General features: G+C 47.8%; 1 protein-coding gene across 5 annotated transcripts in view; it reads right to left on the reverse strand.

The window, feature by feature from the left end:
* CRACR2A (calcium release activated channel regulator 2A) overlaps positions 1 to 18,783 on the reverse strand; it is a 138,605-nt gene that overhangs the window by 31,002 nt on the left and 88,820 nt on the right. For all 5 annotated transcript variants that reach the window (XM_032254495.1, XM_032254494.1, XM_032254496.1 and 2 more), the window contains 4 exons: positions 14,514 to 14,604; positions 11,386 to 11,481; positions 8,997 to 9,184; positions 3,857 to 3,928 (listed from right to left, as the gene is read on the reverse strand). In XM_032254495.1, coding sequence (XP_032110386.1) covers positions 3,857 to 3,928; positions 8,997 to 9,184; positions 11,386 to 11,481; positions 14,514 to 14,604 — 447 coding nt within the window. The remainder of the gene's footprint in view (positions 1 to 3,856; positions 3,929 to 8,996; positions 9,185 to 11,385; positions 11,482 to 14,513; positions 14,605 to 18,783) is intronic.

Consider the following 18,783-nt stretch of genomic DNA (forward strand, 5'->3'; position numbering starts at 1 on the left):
GGCAATTCTCCTGCCTCAGCCTCCTGAGTAGCTGGGATTACAGGCACACGCCACCATGCCCAGCTAATTTTTTGTATTTTTAGTAGAGACGGGGTTTCACCATGTTGACCAGGATGGTCTCGATCTCTTGACCTCGTGATCCACCCGCCTCGGCCTCCCAAAGTGCTGGGATTACAGGCTTGAGCCACCGCGCCCGGCCTGGGCTCCCTTTTTCTTTCTCTCTGTGCACCATTTATTCATGCATGCACGGATTCACTCAAATGTCTCCTGAGCACCCACTGCATGCCAGGCACTCTTTCAGCCATCAAGGTCACACCAATGACCAACACAAAAAGTTCCTGCCTCACAGAACTTGTCTTTTAGTGAAGGGATAATTGTTATTGAGTAAATAAAGGAGGAAAATGGAATAAAAGAAGCCAGAGGGTGGAGTTATATTTCAACTACAGAGGTCAGTGCCTCGCTGATAAGACAGCATTTGCGGAGAGCCTTGAAGGAAACGGAGAAGCATTCCAGGCAGAGGAGAGGCTGGGGAAAGCCTTGTGCTGGGATGTGCCTAGTGTGAGCATGAAACAGAATGGAGGAAGTAGAGTGCCCAAAGGGAGAGTAGCTAGGAGATGAAGCCAGAGAAAAAGTGGATGGTGGTTGGGACCTGTCTCTTCACAGCCTTGTGGCCCACTGCATGAACTTCGATTTTTTTTTTTTTTTTTTTTTTTTAGACAGGGTTTCACCATGTTGGTCAGGCTGGTCTTGAACTCCCGACCTCAGGTGATCCACCCACCTTGGTCTCCAAAGTGCTTGGATTACAGGCATGAGTCACCACGCCCCTCCAAGAACTTCGATTTTTTACTCCAAATGAGATATGAAGCCAAGGGGCGGGGGGTGGGTGGGGGTGAAGCAGATGGCAAAGGAGCATCCTGACCTGACTCCAGTTTTCAAAGGATCCCTCTGGATGCAGTGCTAAGAATAGGCTGCTGGGGGCAAGGGTGGGGCCCTGACACTTGATGAATAATTTTTAACAACATGGAGGTCACTGGCAACCTGGGCAAGAACTGTTTCTGTGGAGGGGGCGTAGGGAAGACCTGATTGTTGGGTTGAGAATGTGAAGACAAGGAGATAAGGAGTGGAGAGAGTATATGCGAACAACTCACCCGAAAGTTTTGTTGTAAAGGGACTGAAGAAATGGCAAGCAGCTGGGTGGGGATGCGAAGACAAGACATGTCAGACAAGACATATTCGAATCTATTTGTAGGTATCTTCACAAGAGATAAAATGACAATGGAGGAGAGAAAGAACACATGCTGGAATAGTCCTTGAGGGGGCAGGAAGGGGCAGAGTCTCATTCTAGAGGGTGAGTTGGGCACGCGGGTGGGGGTGGCCTCTGTGATGAGCGTGCGGAGTGCATCCACCATAAAGAGAAGGCAGAGACGTGGGCACAGGAGGAAGCTCTTATCTAATGGCTCCAGCTGGGAAACAGAAGCAGGTGTGAGGATGGAAAAAGAGGAGTCCTTTTTCCAGGACTTAAAGTAGGAGCAGTTGGGAAAGTGAGTTGACTGGGTCTGCAGTGCCACTGTGGAATGCACTTGAGGTTCACAGCTGGGAATTTCATCCTTTAACACAAGATGCGGAGTCGGAGGGCCAGATGCTGTCCAAGTCCTAGGCAGGTTTGTGATTCCATGACTCTTCCGGCCAGCGGCCTCTGAACAAACCCACACTTTTGAAGGGGAAGGGAGGGCACAGCCATGGTTAGGTCCTAATCATCACAATGCAGCCATTTATTGGGCACTTACTGTGGGCCGGGCACTCTGCTAAGTGTGTTGTAGACTACAGAAAGAGAGTTTAGGTGGGGCCTGAGGTGCCACAGCTTGGGCAACTGACTTCCAATTCCCCCAGTCTTGCAGAAAACAATAGGAATGTGCCCGAGTTGTTTTCAGTTACCACCATGAGGTGAGCAGGCAGGCATGCGGCTGGGGCCTCCAGAGCAAGTCAGGAGGGGCATGGAGGTTATTTTATAAGCCCTGAGAATGGCAGAGTGAGCTGCTCATGCCAGAGGGACCCTCACTCCTCGCGGAGCTGTGAGTTAGCACCCCTGCACCTGAGCGAGGACCTTGGGAGACCTGGAAAGTCCCACCTTTTTTTGGAAAGCATGCTGCGTTGTTTGCTGCTTTGTGTGGCCCTCTCCATACAGAAGCCTCGGTGTTTAAAGAAACGTATCTGCTTTGGTTCTCCTCGCTGCTCTACTGTGATTCCTATTCACAGACATCAGCTAATTGTCAAAAGCAGCCTGTAAGGTAGGCATGAGAAAAGTAAGACTCGGACTGCTTAAGTCAACTGCCCAAGGTCACACACGCTAATGAGAGGGGGTGCTGGGTCTTGAATCGGATCCAGCTTCAAAGTGCATGTTCCTAATCAAGTGCCCTGAAATCGCTCGCTTTTGCACCCGTTGTCCTTCAGATGGCAGCCCTTCTCACCCCGTCACACCCCAGCTGTTGTCCTGATTCCACCACCATCCCACCGCTGCCCTCCCTTCCGCACTCCTGCTGTCCCCCAGCCCCATCTCAGCCTTCTCTCTCCCTTGAATCCTGGTGGTTTCCTGGGCCTTCGCTCCACCCCTCAGCTTTCATTAGCCAGTGGGGCTTAAGCTTGGTGACCCTGGATCAATGGCACAGAAAGGCCTCAGGCCTTCTGTGATTCTGCACAAATGAGAGTCTCCATTAAAAAGACCCCCAAGTATTTGTAGAGAGCTGCCTTGTCATTCTCCCCTGCTCATTCTCTTTGAATATACCCTTTTATATTTTCTGAATGCAATAGAAAAAAAGACTCCCAAACTTGTCCTTATACATTTTGTTCTCTTCCTTTCATTAAAGCCTCCCTAAGAATCAAGACCTTCTCACAAATGGATTGTAACTTGGCCACCTAGAAACACCTTTGCATGTCCCCTGGCTCCAGAGGCCTGATGGAATCACGTATTGAGCGCAATCAGAAATCCATTCAGGTTGAAGCACTTTTCCATCGGGTAGCATCAGAGATGCCAGACACCATGAGCTACCCTTGCTCCCACAAAAACAAAAACTTTCACAACATAACTGGGAAGTGATTCAAAACCACTTGTGCTTCAGAAATCAGAACCCAAAGTCCTTCTGTTTCCTCACCAAGAAGTGCTCAGCAGGCAGTGACCATGGGCAACATCAAACAGTCCATCCTTCCCCACACAGATTTGTTTCTTTGAGGAGGGGAGGGTGGTGCACATTCCAGACCAGTAAACCTTGAATGTATCGCTGAGGGTCTTTGAAGGCTAAGAAAGCTTTTTCTTGGTGCTCTGTTTGCAATTCATATACTTCTTCCACAAACATGAACAGAACATAGCCAAGTTATGGATTTCCATTCTGGCTCTGTCAGTGAGCAGCTGTGTCACTTGTGGTAAATTACTTCATTCCTCTGATAACGACTTCCCCATCAGTTAATCCTGTGAATTAAGGGCCCTACTTACCTAACAGCTTTGCTGAGATGAAAGAGATAATATTCCTGGCATAGATTAGAGGCTCAGTAAACCCAGCTCCGCTCCCATGTGAGGATGTACCACATGCGGTCCTGTGAGGGGCTCAGAAGAGTGGGGTAGATCCTCCCCATCAGGAAGAATAAACTGGAGAGGGATGTGGGCATGCGTGTAAATGGACCAAACATAACAGCGTGGCTACTCAGTGGTCCGAACACTGCGATGGGGACCAAGGGAATGAGGGTGCTCTCTCAGCAGCATGTGTTTCCAGCACATAGGCAAGAATGACACCCTCAGACTGGTCCCTCCCACCCCAGGCTTCTGAGAAGTGCTCTCAGCACACACCAGTGCCCCCCGACGCACCTTAGGAAATCCAGCTGCTTGAGGAGCCCGGCCTTCTCGCGCTGTAGACTCTCCGTCACGCGGTACACTTCCCTGGGAGAGGCAAACACACCGCGGTGAGGTGCCGGTGGAAGCCGGATGCCTGGACCCCTCATGCTGGAGACCGGCAGGCTATGCCACGCTGGGGACAGAGGGCAGTGGAGGAACGTGGCCTTCTCCTGGAGAGCTCCTATAGCACACAAGTGCTTTGGACCATGATCTCAGTTTCTCATCACACATCCCCAACTTGGGAGGTGAACTTATCCCCATTTTATAGACTGTGACCATCAGAGAAGACTGCTAAGTCTTTCCGGTTTACACAGACAATCTGTGACTAAACCAGGGTCCCCTCCTACCCCCAGACCCAGCTCACTCCACAGCCACTTCGCATGCCACCTGTGAATAAGCTGGATGGTCACTATACAGTTTGTCCAGACACCAAACTGCCCTGTCCTATCTAGACTTCAGGGAGTTAGAATCAATATTCTTCTACAGCCAGATCTTGAAGGGTGAGAGCAGAATTTGTATTACCTTCCCTCCCATTCTTGCCCCACCCAGACACTGGTTGAGTATGTTTTTAGGAGCTCTGGAAGAATCACCTCCCCTTTCCCACCTTCCTCCCGAAGTCCCCAGATATCTGGACTTTTCGCTATTGGGCATTCATTTCTCTGACTTATGATCTAGCTATTATAATCATGTACCTCACTGTGCAAACATGTTCATTATAGCAGGAGTTGTGAGGAAGGGGAGAGAGAAGCAAGAAGGCTGTGACCCAGGGCAATTAGACGGCAACTCAGGTGGGGAGGTAAGGGCCGTGCCTGGTTTGTTTACACTGATGTCCTTGACACAGTGCCTGGCATGGAGGTGTAATCAGCAAATAGTTGTAGGAAGAAAGGAGAGACAGAGTAAAAGAGGTGCAGGAGCAAAGAAGGAAGAAAGGAAAGGAAGGAGGAAGAGGTGAAGGAAACAAAGAAGGAAAGAAGGAAGGGAGAAGGAAGGAAGAAAGGAAGGAAGGGAGGGAGGAAGGGAGGGAGGAAAGGGAAGGGAAGGGAAGGGAGGGAGGGAGGGAGGGAAGGGGGGAAGGGGGGGGGGGGGGAGGGAGGGAGGGAAGGAAGGAAGGAAGGAAAGAAGGAAGGAAGGAAAGAAGGAAGAAGGAAGGGAGGGAGGAAGGAAGGAAGGGAGGGAGGAAGGAAGGAAGGGGTAATTGGGGAAGTCTTCAGCATCACTCAGTGAAGAAAGGAAAGGAAAAAAATCAGAAAGTAGGTGACACTGGGAAGCTGGCTTAACTTCACAATTCTGTCTTCATTTTTCCCTTTGTATTCTATACCATGCTTTAGACATTTTTTAAACCCCCTCTGATCTTACTACAAGGGTCCACATTTCCAAACTGCAGCACATATTTTTGTGTGGCGAACATCTTGCAAGCTGATACAGGTATCACTTTCCATGGGCTGTCAGGGATGCCAGGCTGTATACACACTGTGCTGGACACGACCCCTCTGCCACCCCATCAATATCATTACTGAGCTGGCAGAAACAGCACCAACACGCTGGTCCACAGGACTCTCCTGCCAAGCTCCTAAAAACCTGATTCCTTAAGCACACTGTTTCTTTCCCCCCTTCTTTATAGAATAATTGTAAAGTCAATTTACAGCAATAACAGGCTGAATGAAATTCTGAGTTCAATTCAGACAATGATAATTAAGCAAGAAACCTTTTCTGGCTCCCGCAGAGATGCAAATTCCCGACATTTTATTACCAATTATATTTAATTTCAACTTGAAGGAAAATAATGTGTTTCCCATTATCCAAACTGGGTCTGCAAGCCCCTGTCTGGGACTGTGCTCTGATGAGTGCTCTGTGAGCAGAGCTGCCAGGGCCTGACTCTAGGCCCTGGAGCTGAAGATCCTGGTGCTGTGCTTTAGGGCTCCCGCACACCACCCTGGGTCTTGACTCCCTCCAGGGGTGGCCAGGAGCACACAGCTTTTCCTCTGCTCAGGAAAATCATTCACTAGGGACTTCAGGTCTGGGTTCTCACAGTGTTTTACCAAATAGCCAGTTCCCAAATTCTAAGTCTTCTCTGGCTCTGCATACACAGCACCAGTGACCAGTGGAGCTATATGAACACACACCTAGATGCACACATATGTATTACAAATACGTGTGAATACATGTGCTGTATCTATTTGTCTAGTAAACATATATCTGCTTGATATTTGTACATACATATATACACACATATATTCAGAAATATATTTTTGTGTCAACAAAAAGGCATTTCTGAAAAAAAAGGGCACTTAGATATTTGGCTAAATGACCTCTAAAGTCCTTCTAACCTAGAGATTCTAAAAGTCTCTACATAGGTAATATGTAAACGGAAAGGGAAAGAACCTGTGGTCTGGAGTGGTAATTGGTGAGATGTCTCTGGCTACCCTTAGGGAACAGCTGCTGAACTTGTTTTAGGGGAGGGATGAGCTCTGGAGCACTTCACAAGACATACTGTCAAGTGAAAAATGCAATGCATATGCAGAATAGTATGCTTAATGTGCTACTGTTTTGTAAAGGAAAAGTGTGTGTGTGTGTGTGTGTGTGTGTGTGCGCGCGTGCGTGTGTGCACACATACGTGTCTGTGCCTGCATATACACAGCATACTCTGAAAGGATCTACAAGAAACCATGATCAGTGGCTCTGATGACTGCATACTGGGGTCACGTCAGGGAGGCAGACTTCCTTTTGAGCATATAAACTTTTGTGCCTTTTGAATTTCGTGCCTTGTCATAACCACTTAACAAATAAAAGCTAATTAAAAAATAAACAGAGCGTTGCTGCTTCTCAGCTGACCTTTATCTTTACATCATCTCTCTGTTTGATAGTTCTTTCTTTATCTTATTTTAAAATCTACTTCTGTTACCTTGAGCATCTTCAGAGAACAGGAAAATTAATTTTGCCTGTTCAGAATTCTTGCTGATCAGTGACTAAGCTTGTTTCCCTCCCAGCTCCACCCTTTCCCCCCCCGAGCTGCTCTGTGGCAGCACGGAGCAACAAGATCCTGTCAGAAAGCACAGGACTGTCAGGAGAACTGGGCTCTGTCCCTGCTGCCCGGCACTCACCAGCTGCATGACTTTGGGCCGGTCACACCTCTCTGAGCCTCAGTTTCCTCATGCATAAAATGAAGGAGGTGAACCAGAGCATCAAAGTCCTCTCCATCTGCCGGTCTGCAACCCCACTCTGTGGAGAACAAGCGAAGCCTCGTGTGGCACTGCTCTCCTGCCCTCCCTGAATGGGACATGCTCTCTGGGCCCCTGCATGCTCCCTGGCTGCACAAGAAACTGCAAGCTTCTTGAAAACAAGTTGAGAAGGTTCTGGAGTCATATTTCTCTCTTCTTCCCACCCCTCCTTTCCTCCCTCCCTTTTTTTCAATTCCCAGCTTCCAGAGATTGTGTCTCTGGCTTGGTTAATTAAGATAAGACTTCAGAAAGCTTTGAATCCTCATGCTGTGTTGTGATACTCCAGCACTGGGTGTTTATTTCCATTTGCGGTTCTAATGCTTGTGCCTTCAGATGTCTGTTGCTTTTAGAGCTTGATTGAATTTCAAGAGCCTGAATCCTTAATTCTGTTTGTAAAGCTAAATGCCTGTACCGTGTTGACCTGTTCTCAATGAAGAGGAACTGATTTTGCTTGTTCACAGTGAAATATATTGTCCTTCCACAACTGGTCATCCAAGAATTGGAATGGAGGGGCTTGTTTTAAGTCAGCTACCTGGGAGGTTTTTTTTTTGTTTTGGTTTTTTAACTGGAGACACCTTACTAGGATGAAATTCTCAGCCCAAACACATCTCCTTCCTTTTACCCCTTTTACCAGGCAATTAGTGCCAAATGGTACAGGATTCCACACATCAAACCAGCAGAACAGTTTTGTTTAGGCCTATGGACCAAAATCCTGCCAGCAGTGTTTTGAGCAAGGGGAGCTAACATCTATAAAACATGTTCTGGTAAGTATCACTGCCCCCTTCCCTGAAATTAGACTTTCAGTGCTACCCGGTACCTTTCAGGATCAGACACACAATTACGTTTTTCAGAATAAATGAATGAATGAAGAGTGCACGAACAAATGTGTGTAAATGATAGCCTGTCCTACTCTTGTTAAGATATTTTCTGCAGGCTTGTTGTTCTCTACGGAAAATTGGCGAGATGGGTCTAACTCAGCATCTTAGGACAGTTACTTAAACCTCTGAACCTCAGTTTCCTCCTCGATAAATTACAGTTCGTAATAACAGAACCTGCCACACCAGGATGATTTAAAGATCAAATGAGAAGACGTCAAATTATCAACATAAGTGAGAAATATTGAATGCCCAGCACGGTACCTAGCACAGAATAAATGTTTGCCGAATGAATAATTCATTGATTACATAGATAAATGAATGTACAAATAAACAAATGAGATTCCTCTGCCCTGAGCCTCAGAGTAGTACATTTGTTCTAAGACCTGTGACTCTCAAGACGAGATAAATGACTGACTCTTCAGGGACTTCAGCTTAGGGGTCAGACCCAGGCTTGATCTGGCCGCAGGTGCGCCTCTGCCTAGTAAGCCCTCATGGCTGGATGCTACTTGCAGGTCGTGCCCTAAGAGATGTGGAGTTTTCCCCACTGGGCCCACACAGCTGAATCTGAGGAACATAGTGGAAAAAAATGGGCAGAGATGCAGAGGAGAGTCCAGGGCAGCGACACATGCTCCGTCAGATCATATGCTGATCCCAGAAGCCTTCCTCCCTGGTTCCCTTGTCTCTACATGACCACAGTCACCTAGGGTCTGTCTGCTCACTCAGCATTCGCCCACAGACTGCCTTATATTTGTTTGTGGAATAGCATGTCTTTCGAATCACAGAATGTATCTTCTGAGAACAGGGCTGTACATTTCTTGTCAATCCTAGGCAATGCTGGACACAGAACTGGTCTACTTCATAGTGTCAGAATCCTAGAAGAATGTTAGAAGGGTCTCAGGGAAGAAGAAGCCCAAATCCACATTGCACAGGCAAGGAGACATGAGTGGTGAGGGGACATGCCCATAGTAGGGGGTGGTGCTAGAGGACAGCAGAGGAGTGGACAAAAGCTGGACTCACATCTCCTTCTCCTCGTGGAGTTTGCAGGCCTCTTGCTGGAGGCTTTCCAGCTGCCACTGAGCTTCCTGGAGCTCCTGGGAGGTCCGCTCCAGCTCCCGGGCCAGCTCCTGGTTAGTGAGTTTCAGCTTGTTATTCTCAGCCTTGGTCTCATGCTTGTCATGATGCAGGGCTGTGCACTGACCTTCCAGCTGCAAAGGAATGGGGAGCAGAGGGGAATGAGGAGCGACCACCATCTTCAGGAGGCCTGCCCTGGCCTCCCCTTGCTTTCCCCACTTGGCAGGCAGGAACTGTCACTGCCACCCCTCACTGGCCTCAAGCGTAAATCAGCATTGTCCTCTCCTCAGTTCACACATATACACTCCTCTAGGCAGGAAGGAGCTTTCAGAGCACATCCTGTCTCTCCCCTGACTCCACATAGGACCATTGAATAGTCCAGGAGGAGCGGCTCTATTCAAAAAGACCCTAGCAAAGGAACTTCCACAATCCGTCTGTGTGAATGGCCTTGAGATCTAACCTAAATCCGTCTTGCCGACTTTTTTTTTTGTTTTTTTTTTTTAGGAGTGAGTTTACTCTGTCGTCCAGGCTGGAGAGCAGTGGCACGATCTTGGCTCACTGCAACCTCTGCCTCCCAGGTTCAGGCAATTCTCCTGCCTCAGCCTCCCGAGTACCTGGGACTACAGGCATGTGCCACCATGCCCAGCTAATTTTTGTATTTTTAGTAGAGATAAGGTTTCACCATGTTTGTCAGGCTGGTCTCGAACTCCTGATCTCGTGGTCTACCCACCACGGCCTCCCAAAGTGCTGGGATTACAGGCATGAGCCACCACGCCCAGCCCCATCTTGTTGACTTTTAAGCCAATTTCTTTTCCTTGGTCCTTGATGGAGATGGGGAACAGCTAAATGACCTGCTTTATAAAACCATCCTTCCCAATTTCACACGCCAATAGTAAATCTATATACTCCCTTTTCTCCTCTCAGCTCCACTTCCATTAATCTAGAGAAGCTTTTAAGGGTAGCCAAAAGCCCTGAAAATTCTTAGGAAATAACTAAAACAGGTCGAACAGAACATAGACCTTTTCTATGTCCCTAAAGCAACTAAAAGCCCTGCATTTTTATAGCTTCAGCTTTTCTTGGCTGTGATTATGCTTTGCAGAGCTTCCAATCCTCTTACCAGAGGAAGAATCAAACCAAGGTACATATATCATAATAAATTTAGTTTAATGAATGTGGCCAGTAAGGGGAGGAAGAAGTAACAACAAGGAATTTGGTGTGATTCTCAAGAGGCTCCTGTGTAATCAGGCAAGCATGCAGTAATTAAATCGAGTGGCAATCATTCATTTGAGGGATAAATCTAATTGCCTGGAGCTTAATGCATAATAGAGGGGAAGAGAAGAAGTGGGAGAAGCAAGGTACAACTGTGGATGGGGAAATGCGGAGGCAGCCGGCAGTTCCCAGAGTGGAAAGCATCTTGCTGCAGAAGGAAAGAGACCTAAATTCATAGCTTGGGTAGCAGCAACAGTGGAACAGTCTCTAGTCCTAGCAGGGCTGTCTTCAAGTAGATTTTAATGTGCTGCTAAAAATGGCCTTGTCTATTGAAAGGGAAGCGATGTGTCTGGGTCTGTGCAGAGCTGGATTCCTTGCAGCACCAGGCACAACAAAACAGGAGGCCAGTGGCATCCAGGTCTGTCTTCCTCAGGGGCTCTTGCTAAGAAGTGGATGCCACTAAGTATGAGGCTTGCCTAGGCAGTCAGTCTTTCTGGGGTCATTAGCCAGTCATTCCCAGCCATAGGGACACCGCTCTGCAGAGCGCACCACCCAGCCTGCCTCCTGGAGGCTCAGGTACATCAGAGAGGAGCGTCTGGTGTCTGCATCCCTGCAGGGATCAGAGCAGCCACCAAGGATGCCAATGAACCTGTCCAGGCACCGCGCAGCCAGGGAAGAGCCAGGTTGACCCTGAAGAGCCTGTTCCAGAGGAGGTAACCATGGCCGTTCTGGAGGGAAAAAAACGTATCTGCAGCCTCCCCCAAAATATCGTGGTAGACAATGTCTCTTGTACCTCAGCTTTCTCCTTTTTTCTTATACAAGAAGCAGGAAACAAATTCAAGTTTGGCATTCTCATGGCTCCTGGGTATAATCATAGGAACATGTCAGCCGATACCTTGTGGGGGAATGCTTGGCAACGTTTCCAAGTTAAACACCTGGCTTTGGAGAGGTAAAGGCTTTATCTTGGTATCGCCTGTGATTTTAAATGCTGTCTTTTGTACAGCTAAATAGTTCTTTTCAGGTTAAGAAAAAAATCAAGACCTTAAGTGAATGGCAGGGAAAGTGGGCAAGATCGAGGAGCTGGGGCGGGGAGCAAGGTACTCTGAGGTCCCTGACAGCAACATACCCTTTTCTGCTTCTGGGCGAGCTGCTCCAGCTCCTGCTCCTTACATAACAGTTTCTGCTCCAGGTCTTGACTGCGGGCTTGAAACCTCTCTGTGTCCTGCCAAGTTGGAAAGAGGGACACACGGGACCCAAATGTAGCACACCTGGATGATAGATTGTTGTTTTCCCACCTTGCACCTACTCGAGATCAGGCCCATCCTATTAGATTGTGGCCTTCTCCCACAGCACTACAGGGCCCGGGTAGCCTGCCTGCCCCACCAGGGAGGACCAAATGAGACAGATCGTGCAAACTGTGAGGCATGATCCAAACACACAGCAAGCGTGGCATGTCTGATGACTGTGCACCGCCACCTTCCTCTCCGCCAAAAACAGGGACAGTATCAGGCAGCGGTGGAATACTGAACGGGGATAACTGGGGCCTGAGTTCAAATATCAGGCCTTAGTCTCCTCGTGTGCAAACTGGGGGTGACTGGAGGAGGCACATGACCCCTCACAGGCCTTCCGACTTGGATACTCTGTTCCAGGTTGGGTTGGGCACTGGCATTGGGTGCCTTTGATTGGCTTCACTCTGGAAACACAGGGCCATTACCTCTTCCTCTTGAGGGTCTAAGGGTTCACTATTTTCCCACTGGGATTGAAGTCTCCCAGGCCCTGCTCCTCAGGATGTTTTAATACCTGCTCCTTCCCTAGGCTGGGCTTCCCCCACACAGAGGGGCTGAAGCAGGCGAGAAGGGGCCTGGCTGTGGGATGAGGAGGAAAGTGTGTGTGCTGTCAGGTGTCTGATGCTCTCAGCAGAGCCAGGTCTGTGGCATAAGGGCCCCGAGCCCAGGGGGACACAACTTGGGTTCTAGCCCCGGCTTCACCCAACTAACTTGCTTCATTCTTCCGGATCACTGTTTGTTCACAGAATAGAAACAAAAATACCCATGCCATCTGCAGCACTCCACTTGCCTGAAGGCAGAATGGAGGTACAAAATGTGCAAGAAGAGAAGAAACCATTGTAATTGCCACATAACTCACTCCCAGAGCCCCACCTGGGGTTCCTGTGATATGGAATGACTCCTTCCCACATGGGATGCTGCACTAGAGGGGTGTCCTGGCATGACAGCCTGCAGCAGCACCGTGGTGGAACATGGCCCTCTCGGGCCAGAGGCCTTTGGACACTTCTGCATCCTCTATTGATATTACCAGGCTCTTCTGCCCATTTTTAGACAGGTAAATGGGCAGAAGAACCACAGGGACAGCCTGTGATTAGCCTCATGTTAACCACATGAGTGGCAGAGGTACTATCTGACCAGACAGCACCTGCTCCCAACATTCGTTTCCAGAGAATCAGCCCCAGGGAATCTGCCTCCTTCAGCTTGGCTGCTCCTCTCTGTGAAAAATGCTGGGAGCAGTGAGCAGTTCCAGAATCCCCAGGCTGATGTGACTGTCCCCACAACGGGCCTGCAGAGTGTCCTCACAAAGGGCCAGGACAGGGCGTTGAGGGGGTTGGAAGGTGCAAGTGATTAGGTACTCCCTTCATGGTCAAACAATCTGATAAGTGTCAAGCCGGGATCCAGATTCTGGTCCGAGGGTCCAGCCTCTTCCATGACGTCAGAAACTGTAGCACCACTATCCTTGATCTATCACCAGCAAAAGCCTTTGTATCCAACGGCTTAATGATGCTGCAAAAACATCTGAGCAGTTTTCATGTTCACGCAGAAGGCATAAATCTAAGTACTGAGTTTTAAAGGCATTTGGTATCAAGAAGGGAGAAGGAAGGAGCAGAAGGGGACGGGAGGCTGGATCACCTGCAGTGATGCAAACTTGTCCTTGAATTTTTTTTTCTCTGACCTCTCCCCACCCATCACGATGCCCTGGCCCAGCCTCTGCTTCTGAAATCATGTGTTTTCCTTTAGCTACGACCTCTGACCTGTAATCATGATCCAGGCAGAGGGGACAAGATGCCCCATGGAGCTCAGCCTCTCTGTGCAGGATGTCATTTGTGATAAAGGCGGTGGCTCTCTTACAGCAGGGAGGTGGGGTGGGGAGCTGCTGTTCTCAGAAACGATCTTGGGGTCTGCTGGTGAGAAGTGTGTGAGTTCTGTCTGCCATCAACTAGGTTGAGGGGCAGGAGCAGGCAGAATGCTTTCAGGCTTGACCAGACAGAGGCCTGGAAATGCTGACGAGCCTCCAGAGGGCGCTAGCTGGAGGACATGACCAGATTTTCATGAAAAGGATTCTGATTCCCTCTCAGTTTGAATGACATCTGTGATCATAAATGGAGCAGTGATGCCGATAATCTGAAGCAGCATAAAACTTATAATTGGTTCAAGAGAAAGGGTTATGATAATAGCCAGGCTTAGTGCTGAGAGGCAAGGGAAGCTGCCATCCAAGATCAAAGCCTCTTCTGCTGAGAACCCACCAAGTAGATAATCCAAAAATGGGTACTAGAGAGTTCTCTGAAGCTTTTTTTTTTTTCAATTTAGTTTTATGAACATGTTCCAAGAAGGATCCTGCTTACCTTGGCAAAGAAGAGGATTTCACCAGTCCTGACCTCTTGAGACAAATGGCAGGGCTGGGTAAGGGGCTAAGAATCAGACCAGGAAGAGGGGAAGGAGTTGTCCACTCCCTCCATGGTATCCGTGGAAGGTGGGATTTGTTTTTTCTTGGCTATTAAATTTTCCAGGTGTCTAAGGGTGAAGGATGGGTAGCACAGCCTCTAAGGCTCATCCCCTTAGGGGAGCTGCTGGGCATAGGATAAACTGGGCTGGTACATTTGGATGGGCCTGCCATATTAATCTAGGAATAGGTAATGTCAGACCAAATTTAAAGGAAAGCACGAGGCTTCATCCATCCATTCTTCCATCCATCCATTCATTTAACAAATATTTGTTGAGCACCTAGTACGTTCTAGGCATTGTCTTCGTGCTAAAGATATCTTAGTTAATAAAAGATAAAATCTCTGCTCTTTTGCAACTCATATGCTAGCAGGAGGAGACAGACAAGTCAATGAAAATAAACAAGGATATTACATGTCCTGTGTGAAGGTGGAAGAGAGAATGAATAGTACATGGATGGGGGCACCACGATCTTGAACTTGGGGGAGACAGAGCAGATATGCAAGCTTGGGAAGTGCACACTTACCTTCAGAAGAAACTGCTCCTTCTCGTCTTTGATTTGTTGTTCCATCTCCTCATAGAGATGCTGGATTTCTTCATCATAAGCTGCAATTTTCCTACAGAGGTGGCAAAAGGAGAGTCTGCACTGAGGTTCCCCTATCCCACAGTGGCAACTCTTGGCACTCAGACACCAGTCCCCCACTCTGCAGCCCCGGGTATGGGGGTGATAGCATGGGTCAGATGGTCATGGCTACAGGATCAGCTAACCCAATAAGGGATGCAGACCAGAGAGGCCTTGTGGGACCTACCCCTGCAACTGGTAGGTTTCATGTGGCCTCTCCTCCTCCCGTCCCCCAGCCATCACTCCTAGAAGATCCCTATGCTCCTCAGTGAAGCTTCCCTGGACCATCTTCCTCTATTTTACTTTAACACAAGCCCACAGGCCTCTGCCAGACATATCATGCCTGTTCCCACTGATCCCCACGCTCATAGACTACATGAAGTTGCATTGTGTGGGTTTGTTTCCTGTTCAGTTTCCTGGTTTCTCTTGTCCCTGTTTGCATGCTTTTTCTCTGTCTGCCTATCAGGACCTTCTGACATCGCAGTGTCAGAAGACTCTCCCTGTATGCTTGAGCTTGTGTGATCCATGTTTCTCATGAGACTCAAGAGATTCCGTGATGATGACAACGAGAGCTCCCACACCCCCAACCAAACGCAAAGGGCACACTGTCTAGTGCCCGTGCCATCCCAGGCTCCAGGGCACAGGCAGACAGTGTGAGCAGGTGAGGCTGGTTGGAGGATGGAGATGACAATGAGATGTCCCCAACCCCACTCTCCTTCTCAGCATCCTCTCCCCACTCTGAAGAGCCCTGTAGGCCAGAAAATGAGTAGTACCTAGGCAGTCTGCTTCTATAGAGCCATGAAGACAAACACAGCCATGGGGATGAGGTTTGCAGGTCATCCCTTCTGCTTCCCCCTCTCTCCTCATGATATATCCGCCTTCTAATGCCCCTCCAAATTCAAACAGGAAAAATCTGCCATTAGCATTGAACTGAAACTGGGAGTTATCATTCCAAATTATTAATATTCCCAGCTAATTGCATTTTCATACCTTTTTTGCTGACCATGCAGTGAAAGAACCTCTCTGTGGCCCCTGCTCCCTATCTTCTCCCCATCGTGTTAAGGAAACTCCAGGCTCTTGAACAGGCTAATGTGGCTCTCAACGCCTGTTGTGAACATGCAACACGCACAGTCTCTCTCTCTCTCTCTCTCTCTCTCTCACACACACACACACACACACACACACAATTTTGGCCCCTGCCCTTCTAAACTTAAATGATGGCAAGCCTACTGTGCCCTTTCCTTAAGAGACTTTAATAATTTAAGAAACAGCCCTGGTTTTAAGAGGTACTAGGAAGACTTCTGAACTAAACATAAAGGATGGAAATACATTTATTCCCCTGAGCCCTCCATCATTTTAACCCCTACCTCCCATGTCCACTTGGGCCTCCAATCCAGGACCAGATCTTCTCTGCTGCCCAAGGCTTTGCCACAGCCCAATTTCCACCCCTTTCTCACTTGCTACCTGTTGGGAGAGCATTTTCACCGTGTGCACAGGTGAACAATGAACAGAAGCCATTTTGATTGGCAACCTTCCAGCTTCACAGAAACCACAAATCTGACGCAGACAAAGGATCAGTGTGCGAGACTCCGTGGTCAGGATCATTCATCACAGGGCACAGCCTTGGAGTTCCCTTGCTTGGCTGTACCCTCAAGACCAGAAACTTGATTTTGAGTGACTGTACAATAATGGCCCACAGTGGGCTCAGCAAGAGATGACAGTCCTCAGCAAGAGACGACAGTCCTCCCAGACTTCCACAAGCTGGGACCCTGTCTTTATAGATATGTCCCACATCCTTTACTCTTTTTGGCTAAGAGTAAGAAATCTCTTCTTGTTAAATGACAGATGTCCAGGATTGTTATTTTTGCTCTGAGCTAACTCATAAGAATTAAAATAAAACCTTGGAGGGAAAGTAAGGAAAAGGCTCATGCTATTGACCCTGATACTTCAGTGACAGAAATAGACACAGTTTGAAAGGCGTTTCAGAAAGCAAGATGGTCCCTAGAATTATCTTCCTGTGTTTGAAGAAACTCAGATGCTAGATGGTAAATGATATCAAGGAAAACTTCAGACAGAGATTCCAGCTATATAAATACTGTAAAACTAATAAAGTAAGATGAGAGAAACTTAAACATTGATTTGGCTCTGCTAAAGCAATTCATATAAAGTTATTCATCTAAATGGCTTACGATTTATTTCTAATAACCATGCAGGACATTAATTCTGTAATGTAATTAAATGTGGTCGACGTTTAATTTGATTGAATTAACACACTCTGTGTTTTTTATGCTCACATACCAGCTTGCTCGTATGTGAATTAAGTTATTTTACAAACCGCTAAAATAATAACTGGCAGAAAGATGTAGTCTTTGAAGAGTGCCTCCTCCTAGCCCTCACTCACGTAGGCTGGACCCACTGCAAAGAAGCCCTAGGATTCCAGGTGGGCATCAGAGATCCTGGGCCCAACCAGACTCACATATGGAACCACGCTTTTGGAAAGCTGGCCTGCAGTGAGACTCTCCAGGCTTGACTGGCTGACAAGCCTGGGATAGAACACACTCATCCCAGGAAAGGGGAGGATTAAGGTCCTGTTCACACCAGTCATGTCGCTAAACCAGTGCAGGGATGCGAAGAAGAACCAGTTCCTTTCCTCAGCGTGACCTTGAGTAAGTGCTCTGACCTCCTCACACTGGGGTGCTACCTGCCTATGTGCCTCCCTACACTGTCATAAAGAACAAACGAGAGTGCATGTAAAAAGTGTCAGAACCACAGAGCCCTCAGTCAATGTCAGGGATTATTTACTGTTGTCATTATAATCATGGGCTGTGGAGGCCAAAGGGCAGTGCTACCCAAGGGGAAGAGAGTCTTGGTTTCAAGGATAGAAGACCTGCAGTGTTTAGAAGCCTGATGCAACTGGGAAGATGAAGAAGAAAAAGCTCAGTCAATAAAAATGCCTGTCAGACCAATCCGTTAGAGACCCAGGCTGTGTGTGAGCAGGAGCTGCAGAGCCATGAGCCTGTGTGTGCAGGAGCTCCGCGGTGGCTGTGCGGGCAGCGGTGGCAAGTGGCGACAAGAGACACTAAACAGACGTGCACATACGGGGAGTCACGTGCCGGCAAGGTTCGCCACATTCTGCCATCGGGGAAAAGGGACAACGCATCATCTTTGCTTATCATATACATCCTTGTTGCCACAATTTCTAAAACCACTTATACTGTCTAATGCACATAAACAGGCTTTGAAGTCTTCTCTGTGAAGATTTTGCCATCTATTCCAACCCTCATGACCCCTTCTCTGAACTCCGATGACACCATGTGTCTTCATTTGATCATTTAACAATTAATCTTAAATAGTCCTGAACAACTGTTTCATTTGGATTCATGCTGTCTCAATCAGGTCACAAACACACAGGCATTTATGTCACCCACAGGGCCTGAACTCAAAATGTTAATGCCAAAAACCCACAAAAACTTAATTTACAATTTTGGCTACCAAACTCAGAGGCTCATGGGCCATTTTGAGGGAATACTAGATACCAGAGGAGTTGAAGAATTTCAGAGTTGGGAGGTTTGTCTGATCTAACCACCTGTTTCTCCAGTGTTAAAATTCTTGCAACAATACCATATCAAGTACTTAACTACACTAGGTTAGAATACCCCCAGTGATAGGAAACTTGCTGTTTCTCTAAGTAGTTATTTCATCTTTGGGATATTCCGGCTCACAGAAATCTGTCTTTCCATGACCTTACTCCTCTTCTGCATAAAAGCCTTTCATGTATCTCAGAACAGCATCAAGACTTCACAGAGTTGCCTTGGGTTCAGGTCAAGGCTCTCTGCTTCCTCCAACTGTGTCTCTCACGTGGATTTTTTTATAAGTCCCTTTACAATTCCCTTCACAGTTCTTCAAATGAGCTCTAATGATCTTTCTCAAGCTATGGGGGTGCCAAAGTGAATGCCCAGTGTGTGAGTATGACTTGTGTAGATTAGAGTGGACTATTGCCTCTCGTTCTAGATGCGGCACATTTAGCCATACAGCCTAAAACCTCATTAACTTTTCTTGGCAGACACATTACAGTTGATGTATGCTGAACCCATTCAACAACTAAATCATAGTCTGTGTGATCGTTTTTGTTTTAAAGATGGTACTACTGAATCCTATCTCCTTCACTGCATGC

The sequence above is a fragment of the Sapajus apella genome, unplaced genomic scaffold (assembly GCF_009761245.1).
Source record: "Sapajus apella isolate SASKATOON/1434 unplaced genomic scaffold, GSC_monkey_1.0 scaffold86, whole genome shotgun sequence".
Classification (NCBI taxonomy): Eukaryota; Metazoa; Chordata; class Mammalia; order Primates; family Cebidae; genus Sapajus; species Sapajus apella.